Source organism: Choristoneura fumiferana, chromosome 7 (assembly GCF_025370935.1).
Source record: "Choristoneura fumiferana chromosome 7, NRCan_CFum_1, whole genome shotgun sequence".
NCBI lineage: Eukaryota > Metazoa > Arthropoda > Insecta > Lepidoptera > Tortricidae > Choristoneura > Choristoneura fumiferana.
The window spans coordinates 2,030,645-2,047,402 of NC_133478.1; the positions used below are offsets into that span (position 1 = coordinate 2,030,645).

Below are 16,758 nucleotides of genomic sequence, written 5' to 3' on the forward strand. Positions count from 1 at the left end.
CATATTCACTTATAATGTAGTCGCATAAGCATTTCATTTCAAGCAGTACCTATAAGACTCTATAAGATCACAATTTAGGTATTTTGAGGCGTTTACCTTTTCTTGCCCGAATTTCATTTTCCCGAATTTCACTTGCCATACCAACGTTTGCCATAAAATATATAGAACCGTGCTGTATTCAGGATTTTTTTAAATGTCATCATATAAAATGCAGTAGGTTAGGTTCGGTTAGTTTAATATCAACTATGAAAAAATTACTATTTCAGAAATAAACTACTTTATGGCAAATCAAAATTCTAGAAAACGATACATTCGGGCATATGAAATTCGGGCAAACGATAGAGAACCATTTCGAGGAAATATCAGATTTTCATTTAAAAGAGGAAATTTATAGGTACTTATAGGTAGTGCCCCACTCTCGTGGAGTTGAATTGAAGTGAATGATTACACACTTAGCTATAATTATGAAGAACTGGTTGCTTGGGTTGCATAAAGGAGAATGAATTAATCATTTAATTCACACATTCATTGTGTTAATGTCAAAATCCCGCTGTCATACACTGCACCTTCTTGTGTGCGTGACTCTGGTGGCACTACCTTTACATTGATTTAATATTAATAAATAATAAATAAGTATAATGGGACACCTGACACCAATTGACCTAGTCCCAAACTAAGCAAAGCTTGTACTATGGATACTAGGCAACGGATAAACAAACTTATATAGATAAATACATACTTAAATACATAATTTTATTTAATATTAACGGGGTAAAGCTAAGATAGATAGACTTAGAGGTATACGTCTACTTTAGATAATAACTTACGGCTTAATGTGTGACAGACAGGGCTGAACTCTAATTGAATGTTCTAGAAAAAGGTGATGCCTCTCGTTAAAATTGAATTACTTAAGTGGCATGAAAGCTTTCTCCGCTTCAGACTTTTACTAACGCTTATAAGGTAAATTTACTGATGCTCGACACACCCAGCTGTCACTTTTTGCTAATGACAAAATTGGGTACACTACATAAATACGAAAAACTAAATTTCGAAAGTCGGAATCACGAATTTCAAAATACCGATTTTTATAATGACAATACAATACAAAGGCTCTTTATTGTACACCAGACATAGTAAGCGATACAGAAAACAGATACACAGAGAAAAAATTACAAGGTAAGCAATAGGCGGCCTTATCGCTTAAGAGCGATCTCTTCCAGGCAACCTTTATAATTCCGAATGTTTTAATTTTTTATTTTTTCGCTGACCATTAACATGCACTTCACCTTACTTTTACGGACGTTTTTTGAGAAAAATGATAAATTAGGCACCATTACAATACAATACAGTGACTCTTTATTGAACACCACATAGGTAGTTAATACACTATTCAGCAAAACAATACATAGCAATCGTTAGCAACAATCTGCCTTATCGCTACGGAGGAGCGAGCTCTTTTAGGCAACAGTGCCTGCATTCCATTAGGTTGTAATCTGTAGTAATAATTGCTTTAGACAAATAAATAAATAGTTCACCTGAAATTCCAGTACGGCATTTTCCGAAAGCATACCTCCATTGTTTACTTTTGTTTACAAAACCTTGGCTCGACCCCGTGAATATTGAAGTAATGTAACTACGTTTCCTGGAAAAACGCGGTGTACGTGATATTTTGTCTCTACTTCTCCCTGCAATACGGCAATGACCCGTAAAGTCGTAAAAACTAGCGGTCAACGGCCTCGGGGACATGTCTGAGGTAAATCATTGTTTCTCTTGTGAAAGCTGAAATATATCTACTATATTTAACGTGGTTCTAAATCTTTTATTTTATTTATATAGATTATTTTTCGTAATGGCGGGCGGGCGGCTTCGACATGTATGTATGTGTATGTCTATATTACTTAGGTCCTTTGTGGCCTAAACGAACGGCTGGACGACGGTTCCAACATATGACGTGTCATTAGTTTCGTTAAAGCTGTCGGGTCGGAGTGACATTGGGTACCTCCATAATATTTCAAAATGGTGTCCGAGAAAAAGAATATGGAGGGTTTTCTTAAATTGTTGTAGACATCATCATCATCATCATCTTAGCTGTAGGACGTCCACTGTTGGACATAGGCCTCCCCCATAGACCTCCAGTCGCTTCGGTTGGCAGCGGACTGCATCTACCGTGAACCCGCGGCTTTAACCAGGTCATCCGTCCATCTCGTTGGTGGACGTCCTACGCTGCGGTTGCCGATCCGCGGTCTCCATTCGAGAACCTTTCGTCACCAACGGCCATCTGTTCTCCGTGCTATATTATGGCCTGCGCATTGCCACTTCAACGAGCTAATTCGCTTGGCTGTATGTTGGTGACCCTTGTTCTTCTAAGTATCTCCTCATTTCTGGTTGTTGCAGTATGGTGGTTGCAAATGAAAGTTAATAATTAACACATTCCAAATGTTTTATAATAAAACTTTTCACAGAAAAATCAAAAAAATCAAAAATCCCGACTGCCTTAAAAAACTTAAAATAAAAATTAAAAAGGAAAATGAATCTAGTAGTCTAAAAATCGTTAAGTAAATCAACAGTCGGGTCCTATTGCTGGGAATTTTTGAAGCTGGTCATGATTTTGAAGTTTAGTTCCTTGCGATAATTTTAGCTATTTTTCATCAAAATCGATACAGCAGTTTTTGAAATTTTAAACTTTGAAATGACAATGTCGGGGGGTTTTACAAATTTTTCTAAGTTGGTTAAACTATCAATCAAGTGACCTGTTTCGAACCCCTCCAATTGACAAGATTTCATATTTCTAAGACTATAATTAAATTTGATTCGTTCTCGGTATTCTGTTTGGAAAGAGAAAGACTCTGATAGTTTTAAAACTTCACTACGATTATTAATTATTTTTTTTTTTTTTTAAGATGTGCTTATTCTAAAAGGGCATAACTCCAAAACTACCACACAATAGAACCATTACTTGTCTAGTCTCTATTAAAAAAAGATCGCGTAAATCTGACGTTGTCAAAATTATGACAGCTCCTTTTTCTGTTGATAAAGGCAAAGAAAACATATCTATTCTGTGGTAGTTCTGGCAAATTCCGTTATTTTTTTGTATTTTTTTTAAATATGGTGAAATAAATTATAATTAATATCTTCCCATATTCAGGAGGCAAAACTCTTTCGATTCCTGTAGTAATTTACGGGTGTTAAAAAAATGAAATATTGTCAATCAGGAATCCGGAGGGGCTACTACGAAACTCGCAAATCGAAGTTCGTATCGCACTGTCCCTTTCACTCGCGTATTAATGACATAAGCATCAGCGGGACGGCAACATACGAAGTTCGAGTTTTGCACTTCGTGGTATAGGGCCAGCAGGGCTACTACGAAACTCGAAATTTTTGTCGTGCGGTCCCTCTGACACTTGTCCTATTTAACACGAGAGCGAGAGGGACGGTACGATACGAACTTCGAGTTTCGAGTTTCGTAGTAGCCCTGCTGGCGAAGTGCAAAATTCAAACTTCGTATCTTGCCGGCCCGCTCACGCTTATATCATTTAATACGAGAGCGAGAAGGATAGTACGATACGAATTTTGAATTTCATAGTAGCCCCTCTGAAACGAAGTCACGGAACGACCACAGTGGCCTACAGAACAACTCTTAAATAGACTAACCGTAAAAGATTACAATCTGAAACTACGGAGCATTTCGAAGCGAAGGAAGTATGTCCATTGTCCAGAAGTTGTGAGCGAGTACATAATTTCCTCTTTAACTCTGTCCGAGAACTGCGTAGTCCGAGAACTGAATTCTAGAATTGTGTGGGCGAATTGCGCCAGTTCCTTGTAGGTAGTTGATTTTATTAAATTTAAAATATGAATAGGAAGAAAATAAGTCTAGTGGTCTAGAGAACTCTGTCAAGTACCTAGCTAATTTAAAGTTCAACATTCAGGACCCCTTACCGAGAATTTTTGAGCTGGTTACGATTTAAATGGGTCCCGACTGTTGAACTTCAAATTAGCCACTTAACAGAGTTCTCTAGACCACTAAACTTATTTTCTTCCCTTTAGATTTTAAGGCAGTCGGGTTTTATGATTTTTTAAATTTGATGTTTTATTTTATACTTTTTTGATATTTCTGTGAAAATGGTAGGTTAAAAGTATTAAAACATATATATTTTTAGAATGGGCTAATTATTAGCTTTTATATGATATCCATATTGTTACAATACAAAAATTTTTTTTTATTCCTCCGCCATATTTTATTTGTCAGACGCTATATTGAAATATTATATACTCTGTGTCACTCCGTGTATTCAAATCCGTCGAGTCGTTTACGCTGCAGCGAGGACCAAAGATATGGACTACATACATAACATAAGCTCAAAAAACATAATCCTCCTTCGGCCAGTCGGGTAAAAGTCGGGGATTTCTAAAACATAATTAGTCTGTCAGTAAGATTTAAAAAAAAATTGCATACCTATCGTATTTTTTATTTTGCCAATAAAAAAAATATGAAGATCTACGAAAATCAAAAAAATCCAAACGTAAGTACCTAGGCCGCAAACGGCGATTTTACATAATTATTTTTTTATACTACCAACGCTTTCGGAAAGACCATAATTGGCATAAAGAATGCCCCGCAAGAAACTTGTACTGAAACCTGAAACACAAAAAACCCGTTAAAGTTCTGTGTAACGCCTTACGGAGACTCATCGATATATTCTTCAAACTACGAGTAATTGTAACGTTCCGTTATCTTTTTAAATAATTCACCATTATTTTGGCGATGATAAACACAGTAATTCGTCTCCTTGAAAATCTATAAAACCGAAAGAATCCATCCATTAAAGTAACTTTAATGTCATCATTACGAAACTCCGTCACTGTAATCTTTAACGGCTCCCTTGAACGACTGGCCATTATTAAGATGATTTTAAAGGAACTTTTACATCGCGCTTAATGCTCACTTAATATTTAAGTGGGAACTTTTCACTTTGCCCGAATTTGGAGTTTAGTTATAACCTGCTAAGTAGCGCTCGGGCTATATTTTATGTGCACGCTTTTTAGAATTCTGTAACTCAAAAAAATTACCCTTATAGGGACGCTGTTTTGCAATACCTACTGAGTCATAACCTACTATCATTTTGCAATACAATGTCAACTGTTTTCTAAGGGTTGACATTGTATTGCCCAATTAATCGGGGTTGACACACTATTGCGTAACAGCGTCCAATTTAGGATCACTTCGTTGTGTGTCCGCTTGTCTCTCAATTCACAATTATTTTTTGGGCGAACGACTCGCTAGACCAATATCAACTATGGGCCGGATAACCCCTAACCCAGTCTTTCCAAAAGTGGGTGATAACGCCCTGTTGTGGGTGCTGGAGCCCTAGATGGGAGTGGTAAGCGGTCCAGAAAAAAAAAATGAGGTTTTTAAGGTGAAAAAAATGGGGAGCGCTACAAAATTACTGATTTTTTTGGAAACCTCTGCTAACCTAATACGCTTGTACGTTGTCAATAGTTTTGTTAGAATTTTGTTTCAAATAAAAAAAAAAGTTTAAAAGTTAAAGTAAAAAAAAAATAGTTTTGTTAGAATTTTGTTTCAAATAAAAAAAAACTCATTAAGTAATTTTATATAATAATCAATAAGTAGGCATATGATGTAGGTTTGACTTCAGGTAAATAGTCGTTGAAACAATAATATTCGAAATAAAAATACAAGGGCCAATTTTGTTAATAAATTCTATGAAATTTCTGTCTGCGAATCAAAGGAACACTCCCTTATACAGGAGGAGGGCTGCTACGAAATTCGTAAATCGAAATTCATACTGTACCGTCCCTCTTACTCTCGTATTAAACAATATTAGCGTATTAGAGATGACAAGATACGAAGTTCAAATTTTAGACTTCGTAGTATACGCCCAGTCGTTTGTGCATTTAAACGCATAGGTGTACGTTCACAATAATCTGTCAGCCCTAAGTACTGAGTATCTTTATAAGAATCTAAGAAATTACATTTCAATAATTGCCTACAACTTTCCTTAAAATATTTATTTTTCCTTTATTGTTTCAGATTATTGCTGAAGATGGCTCGCTGAATTCCGTGCTGAACTAATTTGAACTTCACACCATGACAAAAAAGTTCGAATTCAACTGGCAGATCCCAGTGCCAGAGCCACTGCTGCAGGTAAGTTAGTGAATATGTCCTTTCATGAAATAACTAAAAGTTAGAAAAAGAATTTTAACCGACTTCAAAAAACGGCCGAGTGCAAGTTGGACGCACTCACTGAGGGTTCCGTGAAAATTTGTAGACATCTACAGACTGGATAGTGTTAATAGAGCCCCTTTCCAAAATGAAACGTATGCAGTGAAGAGTCATTTTAGATAGTGTATGTGCCGATTTCTTCGTGATATTGTCCTTAACCGAAAAACTTATTTATTTATTTATTAAAGGAGCACCAACAGCTAATTAACAACTTATGGTAAATTTCAAGTATAATTTCACATTAAGCTAGCACGACACGACTAGAACGTTTTTGTTTCTTTTAATATATATTTTAATATATTATTTGGCTGCTGCTATATAGTAATATAACTCAGTAGAGTTGCCAGCCCTTTCAGCTATAAACATTACGTTAAATTAATGTATGTTAGGTACTTTATTTATATGCCGAATAAACATTTTTTTTTTCTTTCTTAAATTATTTACGAACGCTTTCATTACCTTCATTTATAACAAGCGGCATTTTCTGCCGTTTTTTTTTTCGGCGTACACTTGACGCTGACTTGACTTTTTTTAATTTTTCTCGCAAATTAAGTCTTTGATTAGACATTTCCTTTGAGACCCGAGCTGTCAGACGCATTCCCGACGAACCTTGGAACGTGTAATGTAAAACAAGAGCTGGTGATTTTTAAATCCTTACAAAGCTGCAGGTTCACGGGGTCATTATATTAGAGCGTTCCAACCGCCTCATTTTCGTGGTAAACGCCTTATTCCAGGGATGGGGTAATAGCGGCCCGCGACAAGATTTAATCCGGCCCGCGATCAAAACTCGTCATCTAAATAAGACAGTTGTCTCACCGCCGGCGAGGAAACGATTGGTTTAGACTATTTTCTCGCTCAAAAATCGAACAAAAGATATAAAATCCTGTGTGAGTGTGAGTAAAAGAGACACATTAATAGTTGATCGCTGGCTGTTCACACTGCTGGCGAGAACTCGCTCCTAATACATCTTTTGTCGCAGTGACAAGAGCTATAAAACTACTTACTTACTTGATTAGATTAAAATTTATTCAAAAAATGCTCCCTGGCCTGCGGAAATGTTGTAATTATTGTGTATGGCCCATCTCTAAATCTATTTCCCCATCCCTGCCTTATTCTTTCGAATAGCGCTATAAAGACAACTCGACGACAGTTACATCTGGCGGTGTCCTCTGTCCACCCAGTGGGAGGCCTGCCAAAGTTTTTCCTTCCTGTGCATGGTCGTTACTCAAAAACCTTCCTCCTCCGACACTCGAAGTCTGTGTGTAGGGGGCTACTACGGAATTCGAAAATCGAAGTCCGTATCGTACCGTGCCTCTCACTCTTGTATTAAATAACATAAGCGTCAGAATTATTGCACTTCGTTTTAGTACAGGGCCTGCAGGGCAACTACGGAACTCGAAGTTCCTGTCGTGCGGTCCCTCTGACACTTATACTATTTAATACGAGAGCGAAAGGGACCGTACGATACGAACTTCGAGTAGCCCTGCTGTTCCGCGAGCGATGTGAGCGAGGTAAATACCTCATCATCTCACCTCGAAACGCACGTGTCTACGCTCACCCTTGACCGCAAGTCATTGACCTACGATTGTCATCTGTTTGGCAACCGACTATAGCCACGAGTGTTACATGACACGGAATATATTTATTTTATAAGCACGGCATGAGTCGATATGTGTGTCCCCTTTTATTTATACTTGTGAGAAAGAGACGCATTGATTATGAAAGTTTTTGCCATCCTAAAAAAATACTTTCATAACAAATATTCACGAAACGATATGAATTGGCTAGGTCTCTCTCTCGGGAATTTCTAAAAATCTCGCAGCCTCTATTTGTATTTATTTCATAATTATCTTTTATATTATATAGTGGCAGAATATATTTTTCTAATATCCCTTGGAAATCTTAGAATTCCTAAATATACTTTTTCGAAGTGAATTTCATAAATACCTACGCGATATTTGTAAAGTAAACAAGAATTAATTGTTTCGTTGTAAGTACATTTGTAATTGTCATACTGTCCGTCTGTCTCTCACCGGATGGCCTGAACAGATTGAAATAGCATAGAAGTAGAACAACTGAAAATTCAGTGTACAATATGTGGAAATTAGCTTAGCCTCGGTTGAAATCTGAAAACATAATGAGTATTTTTTCATTCTTTCTTTTCTCTCTTTCTTTTTTTTTCTTTATAAGTTTAATGTAATTAGATTCGTCAAAACTTTCGAAGTGGTTGTAGGGTATGATAATATTTCAAAATGGCGTCCACTAAAACTTATGGAGCAAAATGTACATCAACTTTGACAGATGGCTCAATTTATTGATATAAACTAGGTACAGTCGAGTTCATAAAACACGTGAGCAAAAATTTGATCAAAAATATCTGAAAACGACTCTATTGTTAAGGGTAGATGCGTGTTCAGTCAGATATTATTGGTAAAATTTTTGCTCACACGTTTATGAATTCGACTGTACCTGGTAATTTCCTTTTGGCCGTGTGAATTAAAAACGCTTTAGTTACGAACTTAAAGAAACATCATACATTAATTTACAACCGCACACATACATATCTCTACCTACTATCTATGCTGTCGCACTTAATAATATTGTTGTGTCTTGTGTAGTGTTGTCTATTGCTGTGTTGTGAATAAATGTATTTCTTTCTTTCTTTGATCTTTACACTATTTATTGATTGACCTTTACACTTTTTTTTAAATTATATATAGTTAGATAGGCCACTACTGTCTTGGAGAAAACCACTTAATTTGACCTGTTCATTGCTCCCTTAATATAAACGTAAGTCAAAAATAACACGGTGTATAATAAAAAAGTTCTCTGCGACCGCGACGGTCTTATCATCGTCCAGCCCAAAAAACTTTGATCAGTGAAATTTTACTTAGAATTATTTGTAGAGAAACGCGACATAAGAATATTACGATCATCCATCCGTCTGACATAGCTATACAACCGTAGTTTTACTTTACACTACCAAGGCCCGACCTGGTTCCGAAGTAAAAGCAATCAAACGAATATAGACCATGATCTCATTTACTCCAATGCACTTCACGTATCGATCCATATAACATCTAACTCTCGTTGGTTTCATTTCTGTAGCGTTTAGGCCGCGGACTGGACGTCAGCGAACAGCGGGGCCACAGTATAAAAAACCGGCCAAGAGCGTGTCGGACACGCTCAAAATAGGGTTCCGTAGCCATTACGAAAAAATTAAGTAATATTTTTTTAAGGATTTCGTATTTTATACGGAATCTTCCAAATTTAGGTATTTTATACCTTAGGCTGCTATTTAAGAGTAAAACTACTAATAATTCTCAAGCAAACTTAGCCGTTATAGTTTTCCTTGAAAGTTTGATATACTTAACTACCAGCCTGAATTTTTCAAATTTTTCCACCCACTGGTTTAGATTTTAGAGGGGGGGGGGGACGCTCGATTTTAATAAAAATTTGCACTTTAAAGTTGAATATTTTGCAAAAAATCAATGAATCGAAAAATTGTCTGAGCAAACCTAATGCAAAAATGGTTTTAAAAGACCTATCCAACAATACCCCACACTATAGGGTTGGATGAGAAAAAAAAATCACACCCACTTTACCTTTAGGGAGGTACCCTAAAAAAATATTTATTTTATTTTTTATTGTATCATTTTGTCGGCATAGTTTACATATATATCCGTGCAAATAGTAACGTGTTGTACTGTGGCGAGGCGGTGAATATGTTCTCTGTTCATTGCGTGGCCTACGTAGATAGGTACTGTGATTACTAGGCACCACACGCAATGAATAGAGAAAACGCTCGCCTCCCCGCTGCCTGTTGATGTCATGATCGCAGCCTTATAGTATAGGTTGATCTTATAGTACCTATATTAAGATTAACTAACTGCTAATTCTCTTTTTTTTGTTTTTAGAACTATTACGATTAGTTTATGTTTAAATTTGTAGCTTCGAATCCTCGTAACATGTCCTGACTATTAGGTACTAGAACTCTTTGGCGAACGAGTAGTGTTATATCTAAATAAACACTTAATTTCGTGTTTATTAATCATCCTCATCATCCCAGCCTATATACGTCCCACTGCATGGCACAGGCCTCCCCTCAGAATGAGAGGGCATTGAATTGCTTCGCAGCTTTGTGCAGGTTTAGCTTTGTGCAGGTCATTCTGAGAGAAGGCCCGTGCCCATCAGTAGGACTTAACACGTTCGGCCCCAACAACGACCCACTAAGCTCTTCCACTAAGCAATCACAAATACGTGACACTGGCATAGAAATAAGAACTAAAAACACTGACGTAACACATTCCGGTGCCAGTAACACAACGTTTGTTATCAAAAACTCATACTCCTATGCGCCGGTGACACGCATACGCATGTGTGTCAACATAATTCGAACCTCCTAAAGGCTGGCATAGCGTAAGGGCTTAGCGGAACGTTGCCGGAGTCGAATGTGACGATCGACTAAGCTCTTACACTATGCATACGCATATCCCACCCCACAGCAGTCACAAATACGTGTCACTGTCATGTATAGGAGTAAGAACTAAAAAGTCACAGACTTTGTCACTGGGGCCGAATGTGTTAAATATACGAGATGATTTACAACCCACATTTCCCTTAGACCATATACTACGTACGTAACATAACCTAACAAACAAAATGTTGGAAAACCCTCGACTTTGTCACTTCAGTTCAATATCTCAAAAACGGCTAAACCGATTTTGATGAAACATATCTGAGAACCATCGCTAGAAAACCTGATTTCAAATAAATAAAAACCGCTTTCAAATCGGTCCACCCGTTTATGAGCTACGGTGCCACTTTGGTGCCACGTCTTTTTACGTCGGGGGTTAAAATACCTACCAACTACCAGACTTAACCTACACCTCGCATCCCCGAAACCTGTTATGTTTTCTTCTTATTTATTTACCAAGCACTCAGAGTAAGCGTCGCGACTATCGCAGCCTTGGCTCTCCTTTTCCATTTAGCTTATTGGATTTACCTCGCCACGTTTTGCCTATGTTAATATTAACTGTACCATAAATTTGATTGATTTTGGCGTTGATACAATAATATGTATATGTATGTATAAGTTGACGTGTATTGGTTCTAGAAAACACTTAGGGCCTTATAACACATGCGATTTGCTGGCGAGTTGAAAGCGAGGCGAACGCTCAGCGAGGTTCCCGCGAGCGCGTAACGAATTCGTCGCGAGGTGCGTTACGATTACACCACGAGCGCGCAGCGAGTTATAGTAAATTTAGTATCAATCATCTCCCTTGCTACGGCTTGTGTCTAATGCAATAACAGTTAGGATTAATAAAACACGCCTTTACAGTAAGTAAATAAAAATTCAAGGTAGGTACGGTATACGTTTACTACATTTTTAAAGTACTCGAAACAAAACAAAAAGATCGAGGATTGATATTAAGCATAGAATGTTCTTAGGGCCTGCCAGGTGCGGTAGGTAGTTTTATAATGTGGGAACTGATAATATAGATGTTGCTAGCGTCGCTGCTTAAGTGACTAAGTAAGAAACACAAGCTGAGATATGAGGTGCATAGGGAAATTAGTGTCGGTACCGTTGACCATCAGTGGTGTAGCGGTATAGCACGCGGTACGGATTACCGGACCTGGGTTCGATTCCCAGTGATGGTCTTATTTTTCTGTTTTTTCTGTGCATCTATATTTCAGTTTGTATTTTCAATTTAGGTTTTACGGGATGACCGTAAAAGTAAAAATTTGGAATTGAAATAAAAAATACAAAAAGATTCCAAAAAACCAATCTTAATAGCTGTAACATTGTAGTTCACGCGGAGAAATCATGTGTATTTTATTTTGATATTTTATGATGGCCAGATATAAAAACTGATCATAAATCACGCTAGACGCTACGTAGCTAGCTACGCACCGTGACATCGCATTCTTAGTCAAGGTTGAATCGCCCTTTTCTATCCATACTCCAAAATATTTGAAGATGTATAGGTACCTATCTTTTTCGTTTAACATAATTTTATTTGATATCGTCCTTGGCGTAAAATATACAGGTGCCTCTGGCCATTGGGCCTCAAAATGCAACGATCGATTCCAAGGAAATTTCGCCCTCGTGCGATAAGACAGGCATAACACGGCCATGTCGTATATACTGAAAAAAATTAACGATTAAACTTTGACAATCAATAAAACAACTAAATTCAAGTTTGTCAAAATACCACAAACGGGACTTGTGCACGATAAAACACATGAGTAATATTTACATCGAGTTTACGACGTACGGTAGTAAACTCTACCACGTCTACTCGTGGCCACTGTAATGTGGTTGAAACGTCGAGGTAAATATTACTCGTGTGTTTTAGTGTGATAAGTCCCGTTTGTGGTAGATATTTTGGCTATGAGTGAAAATCACGAAAGCTTAAAACATTATAAATTCAAGTTCAAAATATTACAGTACAAAAGTAGACAGACAAGTTGAATGTATAAGACAAGGGTTAAAAAGACGGTGAGACAATACTGCCACTGGTCAATCTTGGCCTTCATCTGCCTCGTCCGCCTTCTGCTTTTCCTTCCTGCTGGAAAAAAAGTTTGAAAAAGTTTCCTGGAAAGTGAAATTGTCGTATCGTATCAAGGTGTTCTATCATTATTTCCCCTTCTGCAACTTATGGTGGTATGTTCTTCTCTATAGGTCGCATTCTAATGAATTTTATGAACGGGATTTTGTGAACCCTACCATTTCTGATTTATTGCAAAACGTCAGATCGAGAAACAAATGAGGAGCAAAGATGGCGGCGACGATTGAGACGTTGCGTTCAAATCGTTCTAACGGGCGGTAAATCAGGCGGCAATGTTTACTGAAAGCCCATTGAGCTGGGCGGGCCCACTGCGCGCGATAATCGCAATCACTTTAACTAGCTTTGTCGCTACTTTACTCGCATGAAAATATCTTATAAAATCTTAACCGTTTATAAATTTTAAACCGCTTATAAAATTTTAACCGGATTGCCTAAAAATTACATAGGTAGTGTTATTTACTGAAGAAAACCCATCTAAAATTGTATGTATCTAGACGTAGAGGTGGGTACAAGAAATTAACAAAGTATACTGCAACATAGTCCACTACCACTTATGGGCCCAATAGTCTTATGTATATAATGTCTTAAACTCGTGATTTTTACTCATCGTCAAAATACCACGCACAGGACTTATCACGCTAACACACGCGAGTAATATTTATCTCGACGTTTCGGCAACATTACAGTGGCCGTGGTCACGAGTAGACTACTACACAGACACTGAGTAGACAGACTACTCGTGATCAAAGCCTGTAAATATTACTCGTGTGTGTTAGCGTGATAAGTCCTGTGCGTGGTAATTTAACTATAGTCTTATGTATTTTTTCCATGTTCGTTAGCTTCTTGTCCCTGAAGAAATACAGGTGAAAAAGTTACATTCGATCGTTACAATTGTAAAACGAACCCAGACACATAAACAGTTGAACCCATTATTCGAGATCACAGCTCACAGATAAAAGAACATTTAACTAGTCGATTGACTTTTATGGCTGTCGTAAATACACCATTAAACGGTATCACACTTAACACATCATGTGACTTGTTCATGGATGTCATCATCATCATAGCAGCCTTTAGTTCTCCCGTCTTCGGACATAGGCCTCCTCTCCATTTCTCCACGCCTGACGATCTATTGCCTACTGCATCCATCCACCACCTGTCGGTAGATGTCCTCCTTCCATGTCAATTGGTGGTCTTCCTCTACTGTGAGTGTTGGGTCTCCATTCGAGTTTTCGTCTTGCCCAACGTTCGTAGTCCAATGTCCTGGCAATGTGCCCTGCCCATCTCCACTTATTTCTCTCAATATCTTCCACTACTTCTCAGACTTTCGTGACTTGCATATATCTTGATAATTCATGAATATACTTTTTCAAGATTATAAATGAGAACGTACCTACGTGAGTCTGTGTATGTTGTGTTGGCATCTTTTTCACGCTAAAGTGGTTGAACCTTTGAGTATTTTTCTAGATAAATACTCAAAGGGTTGAACGAATTGAGATGATAGCTACGGTCAAGGAGTTTAATTCATTGGCCACCATGGAACCATTTCACAGTAAACGTCATAGTGACATCGCATTAATTAACAAGGAACGTCGTAATGACTTTTCCTTTGAAAAGGCTACATGGTGGCCCTTGAATTAAATTCTTGAACAGTCATGAAGGAAGGAGTTTTACGGTGAAACACTCGATCCCCATAAATTCTACATACCAAGTACGGCTTCATGAATTTCGAAAAACTCGACCTGCGACCCTCATTTTGAACCCACGGTCCTTTGCTTGAGAGGCCAAAGGTTAAACCATTAGGCTTCCACGGCTTATAAACTGAAAAACAAACCATTAGGCTTAAAAACTGTTATAGGGGTGTTGTTCTCTAAATAACCATCGTCCATGAATTCAGCGCTACGCGCAGTATCGAATGGCCATCCGTGAGCGCTTCTTCTCGAAATCATTGGATCACATAGCGCTGTTCTGATTAGATAATTATGGGCACAGGCCTCACCTCAGCATGCATACAAACACATACACAAACCTTCGCATTTATAATTTTGGGACCACGCATCGTCTGGTCGGCCTCCAGTATCGACTGGCCAGCCGCTGTTAGTTGTGCTAGAAATCGACCCGTCTAGCCGTTTTAGCGTGAAGGAGTGTACAACATACCCACAAAATACGTATATTAGTATGATTTCCCGCGAACACTGGGCCCCGCCTCGCCTGGCCGGCTCGACTGGCCAACCGAGAGCGTTACTTCTACTAGAAATCACCGGATCACATACCACTGAACACAATGAGTAGGAGTTAGTAGTAGGTTTTAAATAGTATGTTACCTTTACAGGCGCTATCAGATATTTCAGAGCGGCCAAGGTGACCAAAAATATCGAAACACGAACTCTAAAACCTGAATAGAGTGCATGTGCCGATATTTTTGACCACCTTGGCCGCTCCGAAAATCTGATAGCGACTGTAAAGGTAACATACTATTTAAAACCTGACGCTACGCCATGCTTGCACACGTCCTCCAACACGTGTCAGTACTAATCCATACTTAATATTATAAATGCGAAAGTGTGTGTGTTTGTATGTTTGTCCGTCACTTCGAAACGGAGTGACGGATCGACGTGATTTTTGGCATAGACATAGTTTATGGACCAGAGAGTGATATAGGCTACTATTTATCCCGGAAAAATGCACAGTTCCCGAGGGATAACTGAATTCCACGCGGGCGAAGCCGCAGGCAAAAGCAGTCAGTCCCATATATTTATTATGGTCAGGTGCAGATAGAAACATGCGATAGTGGCGTGGTGTCGCGTTTTCGCCTAAACTTAGTAGAACTTCCGCTAACACTGGACCCCGCCTCGCCTGGCTGCCCTACAGTATCGACTGGCCAGCCGTGAGTGTTACTTCTACTAGAGATCACCGGATCACATACCGCTGATCTAATTAGATAATTAGTACCTGGACGACCGAGCTGAGCTTGATCACGTCGGAGTCACCACTTTAGGGATAATCTGTTTGCTGGTTCTTTGGGATTGTTCCAAATGATAAAGTGTCTTGTAATTTTACTGCATTTAAGACACTACTGAGCTACAGACCTTCTTTTTACAAGCTTTTATTTAGTTTCACCTGTCCCGTTGTCTGTCTGTGTGTAATCAAATCTTGCTTGGATTGACTTGCAATTTGGTATACTTATGTAACTTGCGCGACAATACAATAATCTGGTAGTGACATCCTGGTAGTCCGGCCAGGATCGTCTCCACAGGACGGAACTCTTCAACGGTTAATGGCATCGACTTGAAATTTGGTATGCAAATGTAGTTTGGGTGACAATACAAGTACAGTAAACAAAAAGTAGCAAAAAAAACTTGTATTAAAAATGGAAATTGTACCAAAAACTTGTTTGTCATTCATAAGTGCTTGTTATAGCCTAAATTGAATAAAGATTTGACTTTGACCATTTAGCTTGCGCGTGTTAGCCATATCGCAAGCTCCTATTCTGTGTCCCTACAACTTAACCCGGCACGAAACTCAACAAGGTATATTTTTCAAAACAATTTTACAATGTACCTATTCAAAAATGTTTAAGTCTAAACTTCAAAATCAGCAATTTCGACAAATAAAACAAAGTTTACAGTACACTCTCTCGATATCGTAATTAACGTGTAATTTTATAACAATGTCTTGTACTTTCCATAGCACAAAGAGCTTTAAAGCCTTAATAAATCCCGGTCTTGTCCGGCTAATTAAGTACTTTCGACAAGACGAACCAAACAACCATACCACAGACTAGCTCACAACACGTCAGTTTAATTAAACGCTGGCAACACTAATTAGTTTGCGATCCCGCACATGGTGCTTAGATTCTCTAGCTTGGTGCGGTCTTAGAGGTGGTTCCCACTTGTCGGATGTCGGGCCCGGATTTTAATCGGATGTCTCAGTGGCAGAACATTT

At 38.3% G+C, this 16,758-nt stretch overlaps 1 protein-coding gene across 1 annotated transcript in view; it reads left to right on the forward strand.

Annotated features, from left to right (window-relative positions):
• LOC141429879 (1-phosphatidylinositol 4,5-bisphosphate phosphodiesterase-like) overlaps nt 1–16,758 on the forward strand; it is a 75,074-nt gene that overhangs the window by 44,702 nt on the left and 13,614 nt on the right. Inside the window, exon 2 of the mRNA XM_074090438.1 lies at nt 6,050–6,163. Coding sequence (XP_073946539.1) covers nt 6,107–6,163 — 57 coding nt within the window. The 5' untranslated portion in view covers nt 6,050–6,106. The remainder of the gene's footprint in view (nt 1–6,049; nt 6,164–16,758) is intronic.